This window comes from Halichoeres trimaculatus, unplaced genomic scaffold, assembly GCF_033239565.1.
Source record: "Halichoeres trimaculatus isolate MK-OKI-2021-1 unplaced genomic scaffold, fHalTri1.1 fHalTri1_scaffold_11, whole genome shotgun sequence".
Taxonomy (NCBI): Eukaryota; Metazoa; Chordata; class Actinopteri; order Labriformes; family Labridae; genus Halichoeres; species Halichoeres trimaculatus.
In genome coordinates, this window is record NW_027437189.1 from 9,612,095 (window position 1) to 9,629,378 (window position 17,284).

General features: G+C 40.3%; 1 protein-coding gene across 1 annotated transcript; it reads right to left on the bottom strand.

Annotated features, from left to right (window-relative positions):
- Nucleotides 1–1,299: 1,299 nt before the first annotated feature.
- On the bottom strand, nucleotides 1,300–14,618 carry slc17a9b (solute carrier family 17 member 9b). Its single transcript, XM_074682081.1, has 13 exons — nucleotides 13,805–14,618; nucleotides 11,166–11,363; nucleotides 10,672–10,811; nucleotides 9,089–9,188; nucleotides 8,630–8,760; nucleotides 8,432–8,525; nucleotides 7,056–7,152; nucleotides 6,024–6,111; nucleotides 5,905–5,939; nucleotides 5,655–5,770; nucleotides 3,277–3,332; nucleotides 3,085–3,114; nucleotides 1,300–2,737 (listed from the first exon to the last, which is right to left on the bottom strand). The coding sequence occupies exons 1-13, from the start codon at nucleotides 13,936–13,938 to the stop codon at nucleotides 2,559–2,561; spliced, it is 1,398 nt and encodes a 465-aa protein (XP_074538182.1). The 5' UTR covers nucleotides 13,939–14,618; the 3' UTR covers nucleotides 1,300–2,558.
- Between the last annotated feature and the right edge of the window lie 2,666 nt (nucleotides 14,619–17,284).

Genomic DNA, 17,284 nt, shown 5'->3' on the forward strand with positions numbered 1-17,284 from the left:
CCTGAAACATGACTTTAAACAGTCAAAGTGGTTAAACCTTCATCCTTTACTGGTGCTGTAGGGTCATATGTCGTTATAAAATAATTCTTATTTACAAAATTATGGTTATTTTGTGGTAAAACTTGAAAAAATTCACCAATAAAAACTTCACAACACTTCTGTAATTCCGAAAAAATGAATCTGTAGCTTTACACCAACTGCGCTCCTCATCACTGATGCTCTACTGCCCCTCTGTGGCCGTCCAGAGAAACTACACGCACAAACTGAACCACAGCACACTGAAACCAAACGCAAAAGTTGACAAAATATATTTTATTCAAAATGAATATAGGCTTTTAAATACATCATATCTTAAAAGCATCAGAATACTGCATTTTTTTGCATCAATACACTTTTTTTCCTCATCATACATGTCTTTGAAGTTACCAAATAATATTCAACAGTAACTTTGTCGTCCATTTCTACAGGATGTTAAAGTAAAAAAGAAAAGTGGAAAGGCTAAGATAAAGGCATGGATAACAAACACAAAGAGAGTTAACTTGTTAGGCATGTGTAGCTGCTAAACTTGATAAAGGTTGATTAGGAGATAAATTCTTTGTGTGAAATATCAAGGCGTACAGTTTGTTTTATCGCTATGAAATAAATACAGAATCAAATCAATATTTGGCATACATTTCATTTTAAATAGCACAAATCAGTGACTCTACAGTCAGTAGATTTGAGTGAAAATAAATAATATAATGTTTTTGATGTACCTCTACCCAGTGATAAGGAGTAAACATTTCTAAAGTGTCTTATTTTATGCCCACAGTTGGTTATCATTAGCTGATTTTTCCATCAACTCTGAATTAACCAAATGATATTTTTCCAAGTATTCTTCTAAGTGTTTGCCTGTGACTGAAAACAAATTAGTCAAACTTAACAAGAAAAGGCAGAAAAGTGATTTTGCAATGACAAACAGATAAGACCATCACAATACACACATCCTAGAATTCTCCCACTACTTGAATTAGGCACAAAATAATAAATGCATAGTTCTCAAAATCACATGTCAAGTAAGCTCCTAGAGTGTGAATGAAGTCTCCAAAGTGTTGAATTGTGCTGTGAAGAAGACCGAAGCTAAATTCTATCAACAGTTGTGTGAACATTCAGCTGGAGCTTAGCAGCTAGCTTCATGTGGCTACACACTTTGCTGTCACATCTACACTGAACGTGCTCCCTTAGTTCATCACCTCATGAACTCATGACATCATTTTACATCCTCAGACCTGTTCTGCAGCATTCATCAGGTCAGGGGGAGTCATGGTGAGACAAAGCAGAGAGAAAACATAACAAGGATGTTGTTTGCAGTAGTGAAGAGTGGATACAAAAACACAAAAAGCTGGAAGATTAAAGAGTGGAAAAACATATATCTCCTTTGACAGGTGGAGAGAAAGGAAGAACATAATTATTTATGCTTAATCATAATTTTAATAACTTACTGTGATTTTTTGCCATCTAATTTCATAGTTTTTGTCATCTAATTTAATATATTCTTTTTCTGAAAAATCAACATTTGAAAAAAAAAGCTATATAAATATATAAGTACTCAAAAATAATTAAGTGAGGTATTTTGCACCGCATGCCATCACAGTAAAAGAAATAGAAATGATTAACAACCTTTGGTTCAGTTACTTGGAACACATTTTTCACAGCACCTAGCACACAGGACGCACTCAGTAAAAGCCTCGCCCTCAAGACTTTTTCCCATGACCCCTTCACCTCCTCTAAACTCTTATGATAAGATAAGTGTGTGACCATGGAGACAGGGACTATAGAGAGTAAATGGTACAGGACATTAGTGCTTCACAGAGTAATTAGGGACTGTGTAATGAGCTGTCACTCACACAGTCCTCTCAGTGATGGCGGAGTGGGGCGTACTAATAAAAAGCTTCAGATAACAGAGGATGGACTCTTCCTGCATCATGTGCCTGTGCTGCCTCCCTCCATCTATCCCTGCAGGGTGAGAACACACCACCTTGGTGTGTCACAGCTGTCAGACTAACACATCAATCACTCTTACAGCTCCTCCAGCACACACACACATTCACTCACTCACTCACACAAACTCTGGATTGCGATTAACATGACTTTTCTGGTTCTTAGTGACACATTCTGGAGCAAAAGACGAAGGTAAATAGTATCCAAGCCACTGTTTACCCAGCATGCACTGCACACGCTGGGACCTGGAGGTAGTGTAGACATTTCTTTTCTTCTGTAACCTTTCCTGTTTCACCCTGAACTGCCAGCGCATCTTCTGATGCAGCTGTGTTTTCCTAGGATCAGACGCTCCAGCTTTGGAGGATTTTCCAGTAACAATGTGAAGGCTCTGCTTTGTGCTTTTCAAAGACTGTTGCAGTAATTCCTCATCCAGGCACAGAGCCAGTTTAAGTTTTCCAGGTGTTACACCCAGGATTTATACGTGTGCCACTTCATCCATGGGGCTTGTTTCCCAATGTTCTCCGGGCTGCTCCTTGCCTGAGGTTGTATCTTCTTTGGGATCTCCACCCACAAACGGTTTAGATGTGGATGTTGTGATGGCGCACTTTACTGGTGTCAATGTCCACCCGCCGAGCCTCAGCGAATGCCAGGAAGGTGCAGAGACCGAGCAGGTTCACTGTGGTGATAAGGGCAAACACAGTTGCCCACGAACCTGTGGCCTCAATGAGATATCCAGAGAAATACACCATCAGGACCCCTGCAAAGAAAAACACAAACATCCACATCCATCAACACAAAGCACACAGTATTTTGCATGTGATTGTTGAGTTTTCTGCAGAGAAAAAGTCACAGTCCATTAAACGTCTCACAGGACCACGAACTGTCATCCTCTATCCTCTGTTTTATTCATCTGACGACGCTCCCTTGATGAAATATGCATGGCACATAGGAGCCAGCATGATTGGCAGGAGACACATCAGCTCAAAGTTAGGATTTAAAGAAGAGGATGAATAATTTCACTTTATACAAGTTTAACGTGAAACAAAAAAACTGTATTCTCACCACAGCTGGTGAAAGATTCATTACAGGCTTTTTTTTACTCACCTGAGAAAGCACCACAAGTATTCATTACACCTGTTAAAAGAAAAGCACACCACACACATTTAAATTTTAAAAAACCTGATTAAAATTTCCCCTTTGGCTCAAAAAAATGATTGGTAAGAGGAGAACTGAGAAGTGTTGAATGAAAATTTTATAAAAGTGTTTTAGAAATTCGAGAAATGCGTTTTAACTTACCAAACAGAGCCCCAGCACAGGAAGGGGCCAGATCTTGAACATTTACAGACACGCCGCTGTAGAAGAAACACACACAATGAGACATTTCATTTTGGAGGATACGACAGTGATGATCAGCTTTTGAAAGGTGAGACACAATGTCAGAATCTTTTGAAGAAATAGATAAATATCAGGGGTGGGAGAAAATTTTAAAAATTTATATATCTGGGTTGTTGTTTTTTTTCAAATTCATATTCTTCATTTTAGTCTTTTTTTTAAACTGGATTGTAAAAAAAGTCACCACTTTTCTCCAGCAGAGGGGGAAATGTTTCTTTCATGATGTGTATTTCATGGGAAACTATGGCTCCTGATAAAGTCTGTAAATGTTATGTCATCATTTAAGTGTTTCACATTGTCTGGTGTTAAAGGTCCCGTATTGTGCAAAAATCACTTTATTAAGTCTTTTAGTGAAATTTGTGGGTATTTTGCTTTCCTCCTAGCTCACAAAATGTGATATTTAATGACAAAACCTGTACTTAGTAGTGCTTGTGAATGTAAAATCCTGACCTAAAACGAGCTGTTTGGAATTTCCAGGGATTTGCCGACGTCAGCGAGCCCCTTTTTAGACCAATCAGGAGCAAGTCTGACCTAATTGGTCCACCAGGGCAGATACCCGTGAACCCCCTCCCCGCCCACTCCTCTCCTTGCATCTGGAGAGAAATCTGTCCAGCAGAGCGGAGAGGAGTGTGGCTGTTTTTTGCTGTAAACAACCGCATAGTTCCATGCACAAGCTTCCCATCTCGGAAGAAGACAAGACTAAGTGGCTAGAGTTCATTTATCAAGGAAATGTGCCAGCTACACTCAGTAAAACTGTGCATGTGTGTGCTAGTCACGTCACGGCCGACTGCTTTTCCAGCTTTGGACAGTACAACAGAGGGCTAGCGAATAGACTGGTCCTGAATCCAGGCGCATCACCAACCATCCTCCAACCACCTCGGACCCTGGAAATGTGAGTATATTAAATGCTGTGTGCTGTGGAGCAGATGTAAGAGCTTTTCCTCAGTGTCCCCCCCTGTCTCTGCGTTAGCTTCAGGATGCTAACTTTAGCTGCTGTTAGCCTGTTGTTTTAGCCTGTAATGTTACAGTAAACGAGCTCCGCTGTTTTCTAAACATTGTTCACTCGGAGCTCGTGGCGCCGCTCTCAGTGACACAGAAGAGCAGCGGTGGGTCATTTACATATGAAGGTCACGCCCACGAAATCAGACCATTCTGAACAGAGGGGCTATGAGAGTCTGGAAACAATGCTGCTGTGCTTGATTTATTGGCTTTTTAGACCAAAACATGTTACTACCATTTCATGAAGACATCAATGATCCATATTAAACTGCAGAAAAGGAGCATAATATGGGACCTTTAATACCCTATGATTTACAGAAGCTTTGACTGTTTTCCTACAGATGTGAACAATGTGGCGTGTCGATTGAAGCTTCCACATACTTAAAACATTGTTTCACCATTGTTTGTTTTCATGTCTGTCGGCTCACCCACATTTGTTCAACCGCCCTTTCATGGAATGAAAGCGTGTATTTAATTTGGCGTAAAGTCAAAGACAAACACTCAGAATGTAGACGGACGAGCTCACTGGTATTATACCTTAGCCTACAGATACTGTCAACAAATCCTGCGAGAAGCCAATAATTACCCCTCCCTCCAGCAAAACATGAGGAAACAACATCGTCTATTTGAGAGAGCTGAAGTAAACTACAAACAAATACATTAAAAAAACTGCTACTGTGTTCTATTTTGAGTTTACACCTGACACAATGTCACATAGAAAAACAACATACAGTACAAACATCAAGTAGTGTTTCATAGTGTAGAAACTTGAAATAGTTTGTTGAGCATTCAAGAATTAGCTCCTTTCAAGTATTGTTTGAAAAAGGGGGGAGGGGGTTTAACAATAGTTTACTGTTTTGGTTTTAAACACCATCAAGCTTTAAATCAACTACTTAACCTAGCATGACTTTAAAAAAAAAAAAAAGATGGATAATGTAGTCATTTGTTGTCAATTTTCCTAGTGTGGTTAAAGCGAGAAGCACACAATTTAAAGAATCCAATAAACTCTCTCACTGCTTGACAAAATATGAGCCAAGTTGCTATCAAATCCCTCTCAGTGAAGTTTAGTGGAGCTTGTGCGGCCTTAAAGTAGAGTTCAAGCCAAGTACAAGGATTTTTGGCTGATACTTTTTACTCCAATGTCAAGGATCCTGCCATGCACTATCTTCTTGGGCGGATATGAAAACCAGTAAAATGGTTTCCAATGACACCCACACAAGATGACAAAACTGAAATAATAACCCTGGACAACCACAGTTAAATCTTAAACACTGTGTCAGTACCTGTGGCTGAAGGTGGTGAGGCCCATGGTGGCTGAGACAAACACTACAGCCCAAGTAAAGGTGGGGTTGCCACACAGAAGAAGGGTAAAAACACTGGACACCCCCATGGAGAAAAACTGAGACGGATAAATGAACAGAGAGAAAATATCAAAATCTTACAGTATTTAATACAAGTATAAAGAAAACATGCACACACACACTTTGGACAGAGCATGAACACTCCACAAACCATCACTCTCAAACACTTTACCTGCATCAACTTCCTCACTGAGGCGGTATCGTAACCTGCAGACAGAGAGAGAAATTTCAGGATGTGCAGATGCTTCATCAGTGAAATATTTCTGACATTTGATCCTTAAACGCCCTTACCCTGACTGATGAGGTGGTCAGACAGGCAGCCGCTGAAGAGGGAGGAGGGGATGGCCACCATCCAGGGAATGACATTGAACACCCAGCCCTGGAGGGACAAGACAATGAATGAGTCCATGGTGGACGCCAAGGGACATGCAGCTAATTAAGACAGTAATGGGTTAACATTAAACTGTTCTTAACGTGTTAGGATGCTGGCACTAACATCTAGTATTAAACTCACAATTAGTTATTATCTGCCTGAAAATTATTTAACAGTTTGAAACTTCCAGCACAAACTGTGTGCATAGGAATCTGAGTTAAAACTAAGAGAGTTTTTTTTGTCTTAATTCAAATTAAAAATGTCTTACTAGACTTTCATGCATGCAGCATTTGCTCCACAAGTCCAAAAAAAGTGTATAAGTGTTAGATATTAGAAGCCTGAAATAAGATATGGGTTGCTTGTAATGAGTAAAAAAATCAGCCAGTGGAATAAGTACAACTGACGTGTCAAAATTTTTTGAAATAAGGATATTATCCCATTTCAAGAATCTGAAAAAAGTACATTGTTCTTTTCTGTTGGCATGTTTTTTTTTCATTACATTGAAATGTAATAAGATATTTTCTGTGCATGCCAGGTAATTCCAGTTTAATTGAAGTCTTTTAAGGCAATATTTACCAGAAATAAGACAAAAACACTTTGGATGTTTTGACTTTTTGCAGTGCTAAGCCATAGCTCATTGCGCTTCACCTTGCAGTCTTTTGTTTTCATTTTCTTTTGTCTGTTATTTGTACAGTTGCAAAACCTGCTTTGTGGGAATCATCACTCTAAACAGAATTGATGAATGGCATTAATGTCAAGTTGAATTGAGTGGTTCAAAGTTAAGCTCTGCAAAAGTAAAAACAAACAGAGATGTTTGTATAACGATAGTCTTCTCCTTGTCCCGTAAAGATCCAGCCTCTGTATTTTAACACTGTTTACCTGTAATTATATTTTCTGTGATCTAAACAAGTGATGAATGAACAGGATGAGAAGAAGAGAGAAGAAGACACCTTGGCATCTGGGAAAGTGTCTTTAAAGAAGGTTGGCAGCCACGACAGCAAAGTGAAGAAGGTGCTCGCTGTGCAAAGGTGTGTGACGATCACCGCGCTGAAAGAGAAAAAAAAAACAGAACGTAAGTGTGTTATTTTTTCATTCAGACTGTGATCAGCGCTGTCTCATTCAAACTACCATTTATTATTTTACTCTTGAGGTAAATCTCATAAATTAAATTGAAATTAATCTATCTATAAAATGTGTGTTTATATCGATCTTCTTAGCGATCGATATTAACACCAAATGGAACCACAGCAGTATCTCTCTGTCACTGCAAATAGTGAGTATTGGATGCATAAGTGTGCATATCTACCTATTCAGGTCATTTAGTAATTCTGGGGATACATAAAAGAGGTCAGTGTCTGACAAACCAACAGATGAAGTAACCAGGAAGGGAGCTGGAGAATTAGCTGTTCCAAAAATGCCAAAATGTCGTATTCTATGACAACTGGGCTCTGTTAGGTATAACATCCCTGATCAAACATTTACAGTACTCCTGGAAAAACTTGTGCACTGTTTGAGTTAGATAGATATAATGAGTTTCTGAAGTGTAGACAAGGATTGTGGGCTGACCCCTCTCACCCTCTCACAAACTGAAACACTCCACTCTGGCTGGAGGCTGCACTCCATCAGGACCAAAATCTCAGATCACAAAAACAGGTTCTTCCCATCTACAGCCAGGCCCCCGACCCCACTGACCAATCCTCCAGAGACACTTGGTATTTATTATTCACAGTTACTCATTTGCACTGTCATACACAACACCTACTTAACAGTTATTGTCATATTTTCCTCTCATCTTCTCTTAGTGTATATATTTGTATATATTTAGGTACTTTTTCATTTTTCTTTTTTGTGTGCAAATACTTTTGGGTTTTTTATTTTCATTTTTTTAATATTATTTTATTTATGCCATTTTTTAACTACTGCACCAACAGACCAGGAAGAAATTCCTTGTCATTTAAAAACTACTAAGTATTACTACGTACATGTTCAGAGTCTTGGTCCTTATGGATTGCTTAAATTCACAGTGTTCTCTCAATCAGCTCTGCACTTTGGTTAGCAAACAAAAAGAATCTGATATTTTAGTTTATATATGGCGCAGAGGGGCACATGTCGCAGCAACTGTGTCTTGTGCTTTGTTTTCTCCCACAGTGGAAACCGAAGGTGACTTTTTGGGATGCCAACTGTATGTATCAAAGTGAACAATAAGAAATAAATGTAAATGATCTGAATGAGAAACAACTTTTTGTACACAAAGAAGCTATAAAATCCAGATATAAACATCCTGACAGTCACACACACATGCACACTCCCTTTCCCTTTAATTTACCACACAGCAGGTTGTTTGAGGAGCCGGAGCCAATGTCTCTTGGACAGCTTGGACTGGGGCCCACTTCCCAGGGACTCTAGTGTGATGATAGGCCCTGTAAAGAGATCACAAGGCAGGTCGGCAAACAAGAGACTCCAATTATACAAATAAGCAGCTATGAGAAAAGAGCATGCAGTGACACAGCAGTTACTGTCTCACCTTCTCCTTTGAGCAGATATTTCCACATGCAGTAGGCCCAAAGAACGGAGAGCAGACCAGACACATAGAAAACACTCTCCCAGCCGTACAGGTCCAACATGAGGGAGCCGGCCCCCCCAATCACTAGGGTACTGAAAAACATGGCCACAGCGAGACATGACTCATCACTAACACACCTACTCAATGAGATGTTTCACTAAAAGAAAGAACAGGATGAGACACCTTAATGACCTGAGCTAAACTCTGAACAAGCAGCAACACCCAGCCGATTTAAACAGACTGGATCTTTTAGCACAGTCTGAGTAAATAAAACTATCATCACTTTTTAATAATTACATGACTGATGACAAATGAAAGAAAGCTTTCATTCAGCCCCTCCTTCTTTTCTTTTGCACCTTCCAGCAGAGAAACGCTCTCGTTCCCACTTTTCCCTCCTTCATTGCACAACTCTTGACTCACCCCAGATAGGAGCCGCTTCCCACAGTGCTCATGAGGAAGCCTCTTTCGCTCTCCACCACCTTCTGAGAGCACAGACTTGCCAGAGAGGGGTAATGAACTCCTAAAACCAGGACACAAAACAAGAGAGGGTGTCAGAGAGATAATAAACAGGACAACAGAAGAAGGATTTTACCAATTCATTTTCACACATTGAAGATTTATTTAAAAAAAAAAAGGAAAATAGTTTGAGGATTGTGAATAACACAGATAATGCTTTGGTCAGGTTTGGGTCTGTCTACACTGATGTTTTAAAGTAACAGTGTAATGATTTCAGGGTACAAACAAGTCGCTGAGAGGCTGAGGTTGGGCCTGGCATTGTGCTGCACAGGGGCGGCGTTATGGGTGGGCTCAGGGATCCCAGGCCCACCCTTAACTTTTCTTATCATTTCTTTATTTTTACATCAGCTTTAAAAAAGCATGTTAAAATTTTGTCCCTTCATGTTTGTTTTGTTAGCGTTAGATGCTCTGCCTTTGTAAAATGAGCAATGTTTTTTAGCCTGCCGGAAAAATAAATTAAAAAGTTATGAAACATCAAGCTTCATTTAGGCAGGATCAGAACATTATTTTGGGAATGACTGTAGATTTTATTTATTTTATTTAACTGTGGTTAATGTTCTTGCTCTTCAGCTTACAATGCAAAAATGCAAATTAAAGGTGAAAAAAGCGACCAAACCTGATGTAAAACCACAGATAGTATATATTGTCAGTAATTTTTACTAATCAAATTAATGATATACAAACTTTTGTAACTTAAGGCCCAGCCAAAATTTGTCTGACCCAACCAGATCTGAAGTTCTGGCTTCATTCCTGGTGCTTAACACACTAAATTAAGAAAAAAAAAAGAAATCCCAAGAAAAAAATCCCACTGAGAAAAATGATGACAAGCTAATGGTAATGTGAAAAATTGATGTTTAACAGATGCCTAACAAAAACAGCGGGCAACAAAAAATATGGCAACCCAGCTCACCTTCCGTCTCTTATCCACCTCAAACAAAAAGTAAGAGTTGACTTAAAAAAGGAAATAATATTCAAATCTCCACCTTTATCCATATGTCCTACCACTCACCAATCTGTGTGTGCTAAAATTAAGCTTTATCCTATAAGCAACAACATATTAGAGCTACAAATAATACAAACACTAACCTTACTCAAAACCCTGAAATATAAAAATAAAGTATGAATTTGTTCATGGCTCCTATAAACATCATGCTGCAAGAAGTTTTTTTTTTTTTTGGCAAGAAGTAATTTAAAGACGCTTCCTTGTTTACATGTTTGTTCTCAGAGCAAAAAACAGCAGACAGAAGTCGGCTTTACCTCAGTCATATTTTTCTCTTTGGATGAAATAAAAGTCATAAATCCTGGACTTCTACTTAAATAGTTATAAGTGTGGGCAATACATGGAAGTGTTAAGGATTAAAATGTCCAACAAGGTGATGCACTGAATCAATGGGATATTGAATTATAAAAGCAGTTCATCATCTGTTAAATTACACTCCAGTTGCAATTAGCCCTCTTCACACTCTTTTAAAAGCTTTCAATCTCACCCTGCAATAGGCCCATGAGAAAGCGAGCCAGCGTCATGGAGAGAATTGGCTGAGAGCAGAAGTGGGCCAGTATCGGGGTGAAGGCTGTCATCGACCCCCAGGCCGCTGCAGACAGCAGGAGGACCTTTTCCCCTCCCACCCTGAAAACACAAAAACAAAGGCTTTGAATTAGATTTAACCTCCAAGCTTTTTGTTGATTATATAGTGCTTTCACAACTCTTCAAATTTCCCTTGTCTGTTTTATGACACTGACAGCATATAAAAGTTATCAACATGCAGACATACAGAGCTCACATACACCGCAGAGTCTGACAAGGCTAAGCAAACACAAAAGGCTGCTTGTGTCACTGTCACTAACGTAGATAATTATCCACGAGCAGGAAGCTCTCACAGACGTCAGGCAAATGTCAGCTCTCTTATCACATCTGACATCAGTGAATCAAACACTCCTCACCAAAGTATAACCTCTCTACATGACCTCAAAAGGACCCCACCTGTCACTGACGTAGCCTCCAAACACTTGGGTGAAGCAGTAGCCCCAGAAGAAGCTGCCCAGCACCATCCCGGACTCCCTCTTGCTCCAGCTGAACTGCTCGGCCATGCTGACGGCGCAAATGGGCATGGCCACACGGGCACAGTAGAGAAGGCATGTCCCGAGGAGCAGCACCACCGTCCATACCCTCGCCACCGGCCTGCACAGGAGGACAAGAGGGTGGGTTGGGTGAAGCTGAAAGGAGGCAGCATTTAGGGGAAACTTTGGACTTGGTGGAGGTTATTATGTAACTCTCTTTTGTTGCACTCCAGGAAGAGTAAACATTCAGAGGATCATAGTATGTCATGCTGTGCAGTAGATCACAATTCCATCATTACTGCAACGTGAGCGTTTCAGTTGACACATTGCAACAAAGAAGAAACGTTCACGTGTACAAAGCATTGCCTTCTCAATCAACAAATACGCATTTCACATGTTGGGAAAGGCCTTTCACACTGTTTGCATACAGTCCAATGACGCTAAAGCAAACATTAGCTACTCTGCGGCTGATTTGTCTTTATCGACAAAGAAGTTGTCTCATACTAGCTATAAACTGACAGTTAGTTTGTAGGAAGCATGTCCACATTAACAGAAGAAAGTTCTTGCATACTGGCCAACTTAATGGCGAGGTTTCAGTGGAAACCTCGCAATAAAGTTCTTCTTTCTGGAAGTTGGCTAGTGTGCAGGAACTTTCTTTATTTAAAATGTTAAAAATTTGCTTTTTTGCCAACTCTGTTGTCCCTCCAATTATTTCGCACCTAACCCTTGGCTCATATCAGGCCTCATAACATTCCCCCAATATTAAACAAGGTAATCGTACCTAGCACATTATTCACAACCTTGATTATTTAATGTAACCTTTATTTAACCAGGCTGGTCCCATTGAGACCTGGCCAAGACCGGCAGCAGCAAAAAACAAAGTTACAGACAGATGTTCTAAGAGAGACAAAGGACAGTTTCTAAAGCACAACATCATGGCTTAAAAATAGAGGCGTTAATGAGTCATATCTTGAGAACAATTGTTCAAACAGACGAGCTAAAACATCGTCATCCTATAGAACCTGCTTCTGTGTCTTTAGTTTAAGATTTGAAAACATTTAAGGACATCAGCTCCTTGAGCTTTAAGTAAATCAACAACATACTACAGGTTTAGGGTGCAGAGTACCCAAAAGCCCCTTATCCTAATATCTGTCTGAGTGTTTGGGACAGAGGACATGAAGACATCCTGAGAACACAAAAAATACTGTGTGGTATTTCTCTGCATGACAAAAAACATGTAGATAGTGAGGAAGCATACCAAGAATTGTCCTGTAAATAAAGGTGTACCAGTGTATAAGCTAATGGCCCGCCCAAGTAGGCCAGCCAACCCAAGAGGGCAACTCCCAATGGTAAGTCAGAGCTTTACAATTTGTAATGAACCTGAAGGATGCATAGTTCGCAGTATCAACCATATGTAGAGGAGCGTGTATGTGTCTTTTTTAGAATAATTCTGAAAAGAAAGTTAACTTCTGTAATTAGGGATGGGTACCTGAAACGATACAGTACCGATGCCTGGTACCTGGCAGTTGGTATCAGAACTCAATGGTTTCAATTTTCATTACTTTTGAGTGTTTTTATGTGGTGATAAATATTGAATTGTTTACTAAAAAAATCTCAGATTTTTTCAATTTAACATATTTATTCTTCAACATACAACCTTGCAGTGCTGTGTTCATGTCTAGCATGGAAAATGTGGAAAATGGCCTAGTATTCCACTTTCTCACAGTCACAAGGATGCATTTAGGTACCTAAACACGGTACCTTTTGATTTTACATGAATCAGTACTCGGTACTACAGACAGAATTTGGTCGCTACCTATATAAGTACCTAATTCGGATCCCATTCCTATCTGTAATTGTGCAAAGTGAAATCAGTAACTGTCGGGTGCTAAACCATTCAGTGAAGGCTTAGTTCTGTATTTTTTAATCTTAGGCCACATATCTCTTGGAGCCAAATCTAATGGGAACATTGCTTAAGATCAAGGCGTCAAAAATGCTGCTTCATTAGTGCTGTTTTTCTAAAGGTCAGGCTCAGGTCTACAGACCCAAATTCCTCAAAGAGCATGGGATCAAAACAAAGTTAAGTATTTATTGAAAGTAGCTCTCTCCCAACATCAAATATGGCCTGGAATAGCTCTTTCCTTGGTGTTCTGAGTATAGTTTGAATAACATGTCAGTCATGTTTGATTTGATTTGTTCTCAAAAGTCAGAAGTTCTCTAGTTTAAGGATTTAAAAAGAAAAGGTGAAAAAAGTCCAAGTTATGTTGTTCTGGACCAACTATTTGACCTATGTGGCATGACCTGTGAGAGGCCGAGGATGATACGTGTCATTGTACCAGCTCACACTCAGGCACTCAGCTCACTTAAAGGTCGCATGTTTCCTGTTCAAAGGCAACCCGCTGAAAAGTAATAAAAATAATCTTAAACAGACACAATTTTCTGTTTCTCAGGAGAAGCCCCTCGTTAACTGTTTGAATTGCTTTGATAAAAACAAACAAGAAAAACGAGCAGTGCAGTTGGATGTTAACGCTACGTCTCTGTAAGGGATGAACTAACTGTTACCTGGACCAGCAGGAGTTATGTTCAGGCCACTTCTTGTGAAATCCAGGGGCTCCGATCTTATCAGGCAGGTGGTTTTCCTTGTGACAGACCAAATCTGGACTACAGTTCTTGCCATATTTTTGAATTACTGCCATTCAACGCGAGGAAACTGCAGCCTCCTCTCAACCGCTTCGTCTCTTTCCGGTCGATCAGTCAGAAAAAGTACAAGATCAGGGAAACAAACCTTCTCAGAAAGTAAACGCGCGGTCACGTTCAGGGTTTTCTCTAATGAATTCCATAACCAGTGAGACCGGAATCACGGGAACCGGGCTGATGTGGCTACAATTCAAGGCTGGAGGAGGGAGTCTTGTTTTCCTGATGCCCGAGGAGGAGTAATCCACGTGTCAGTTTTTCTCTCCCAGCCTCCTCCTCCAGCTGGCCAGCCGCGCAGTTCTTCCTCTGATCGGTAGGGTTAATCAGGAAGTGTTTTCTGTCTACTCAACCCAGCTTCACTTCTCTAGTCTGCCGATTCATCCATGGCTGTATCATCGTGAAAACACCGGGGAGACGCCTCTAGCTCCGGCCCCTCTCCCATCGTGACGGTGCGTTATTGAAAATGTACCCTCGGACGGAGCATCAGGACGTCGTCTCCCCCTGACCCGTCCCCGCGCCGGTTGAAGAAGTGATGGAGCCTGTGCTGGAAAGAAGCTGCTGTTGTGAACAGATATGCGCAGTCAGAGCCTACAAGGTGGTTAGTCTATCTGCCCCTGGTTATTTGAGTTTACAGACGTCGTTACATAAGACTCTGCAGTCTGCACAACTTTTAGATGCTCTCAGCGTGATGGTGGAAAGTGCACTCACATCCTTTAGTCAAGTTAAAGTGACACCACAGCTTTTACAAACCACAATGCATGCAGTACTTTGCATTGTTTAACGCTGGTTATTGGAGTTTTTACTTTAAAAGGTTCATCTATGTTTCTTTGAGAGTGATAGGCTGTTCTGCTACATTAATTGGCAGTATTAAATTATAGTCATTAGCATTTATGATGTAAGATGCAAAAACCCATCTGCTTTCAGGACACTACAATGACTATAGTTCACTGTTACCAGTATTTAATAAGTTAATACTTTTACAGCATACATTCATGAGACATCATCCTAAATTATTCCACCATTTTGACACTTGTCTTTTAATGACATTGCTTATGCATGATTTTGAACTGTATTGGAGTATTTCTATGTGCTTTTCCTCCTGTGTACTGCCTTAGAAGTTTATTCTGCTACTCGGCAACAATTTATCAATCAATCAATCAATCAATCAATCTTTATTTATATAGCGCCAAATCATAACAAATGTTATTTCAAGACACTTTACAAAAACATTTACAGGTCTAGACCCGTAAATGTTAGTAAAATTTTATTAGCAGAAACCCAACATCAAGACAAGATAAGGAGTCTTATCTTATCTTAATCCACCATGAGTACAGGACTTTGCAGCATTTAGCAAGTTACAATGGCAAGGAAAAACTTCCCTTTAACGGGCAGAAACCTCGGACAGAACCAGACTCATGTTAGACAGACATCTGTCTCGACTGTGTTGGGGTTAGAGAGAGACAGATAGAGGAGAGAGAGTGGGAGAGAGAGGGGGGGGGGGGGGGGGGGGGAGGAGGGGGGGGGGGGGTAGGGATACACACACACGCACACAGACACACACACATACACACACACACACACACACACACACACACAGAAAGGGAGAGAGAGAGAAACAGACGGAGTCTGAAGTTTGGCGCTGTGGCGACAGTTAAGGTGAAACCAGCAGGCCAAATCCAAAGCTGTAGTAGCTGGTGTCGGACAGGAGCACAGCAGCAGGCCGTCTTCTTCACCGATCCCCAGGAACCTACAAGACAAACTCAGACCCTCCCAGAGAGGTGTATGGTCAGTAACTATAACAGGACAGTAAGACTAGAAGTTAGACTGACAGAAAAAGAGGGAAACAGGAGCCCTGTGTGTCAGTTCCCCCCAGCAGTCTAAACCTATAGCAGCATAACTAAGAGCTGGTTCAGATCTGATCCAGCTCTAACTGTAAGCTTTATCAAAAAGGAAAGTTTTAAGTCTACTCTTAAAGGTTTATTAAATTTAGTTTAAATACTGTACATTGTAATCTCCAGCATCTATTTTCTCTACATGTGATGACTTTGTAAAATACAATACAGTGCACTAAACACCTCTGATTTATGTTTTTGATAGTTTTTTACTCACAGGTGACACTTTTGTTTACAATAAACAGGTCAGATTTATATGTAAAAATATTTTCAGAGTAACACTTTTTTGAACTGAACTGTCTGAGGATTTGGGGTTTGGGTTACATGGTTGTGGACCAACCAGCTAAAACATTTTGTACTCCTGCCCGATCCTGTATTGGCCCTACAGGTCAGGTCTGGGCAAAACAACCCTTATCTGACAAGATGTGGACCCTGACAGATCTCAGACGGTGTGTTCGGGTATCTAGCACGAAGACATATGAGTTGTGAGGTGTGCTCTTCGTGGTTCATCCTTGTTGTCCTGCACATGCCACAGATGCTTCGTCAGATTTATGTAGATTCAACACCTTGAACTTTTTTTGCGTGTCTCTGGCCCTCTTTTTACATTGCTTCATGCTCATTGTTAAGTGCTCAGAACAGTGGACAGGGGTTCAACATGGGCTGCCTGACTGGTGTGCAGCTATGTGTTTCCATACAGAGCAAACTGTGATACACTGTTTCACAGCTTAAGTTGGCTCCTCTGTTTGATCAGACGTCAGGGACCAGGCCCCACTCCCAAGTGCAGCACTGAGCCATGGCCAGCCACCAAACTCTTATAAGTTCACTAGTTTCCCTTCCTTGCACCAATTTTGGCTGGTACTGACTGCTGCATACCAAGACAACCCACAAAAATAGCAGTTTTGGAGAAACGTATGATGATTCATATCGTCAGCATTGTGCATTTTTCCCACTTTTAACAGATCAACCTCAAGGAGACAATGTACTTCTGCTATTGAACATATCTCATCTACTGACAGGTGCTAATGTCACAAACAAGTTGCCTGTGACCCAAAAGCTTTAGCTTTAAGAGAACTGTAAAAAGTGGTTCACTTCAAGTAAACTTCTTAACTGTATAAATGCATGGAGCCATAATGCCATGCAAATGATTTTCTGTTTTTATGTGCGACTTAAGATGGATCATAGATAAGCACATAGTTTTTGACTGTGTATATTGTGTATAGCTGTTCAGTGTATATAGTATTGTATAACAAAGCTTATGGTTTTATTTTGTTTTTTAAAATTTATTATTTCACTACACGGTTTGCATTCAAGAAGTCATCTGAGTTTACACGTCTCAACTTACCAGTCTACACTTTACATGCTGACTTTCAAAGGCATTTGTCACCACACTGAGCTTGAAACTGTTACACCAAAACTTTGAATTTCAACAATAAAAAAAACACAGCTCTCCAGTCTC

Bases quoted from the DNA above. Each gene is read 5' to 3' on its own strand.
- slc17a9b (XM_074682081.1), bottom strand. From the start codon at position 13,938: ATGGCAGTAATTCAAAAATATGGCAAGAACTGTAGTCCAGATTTGGTC. The intron at 11,364-13,804 runs GTAACAGTTAGT...CCTCCTGTGCAG, and splicing joins CATAACTCCTGCTGGTCCAG to GCCGGTGGCGAGGGTATGGA. The intron at 5,940-6,023 runs GTAAGGGCGTTT...CTCTGTCTGCAG, and splicing joins TGACCACCTCATCAGTCAGG to GTTACGATACCGCCTCAGTG.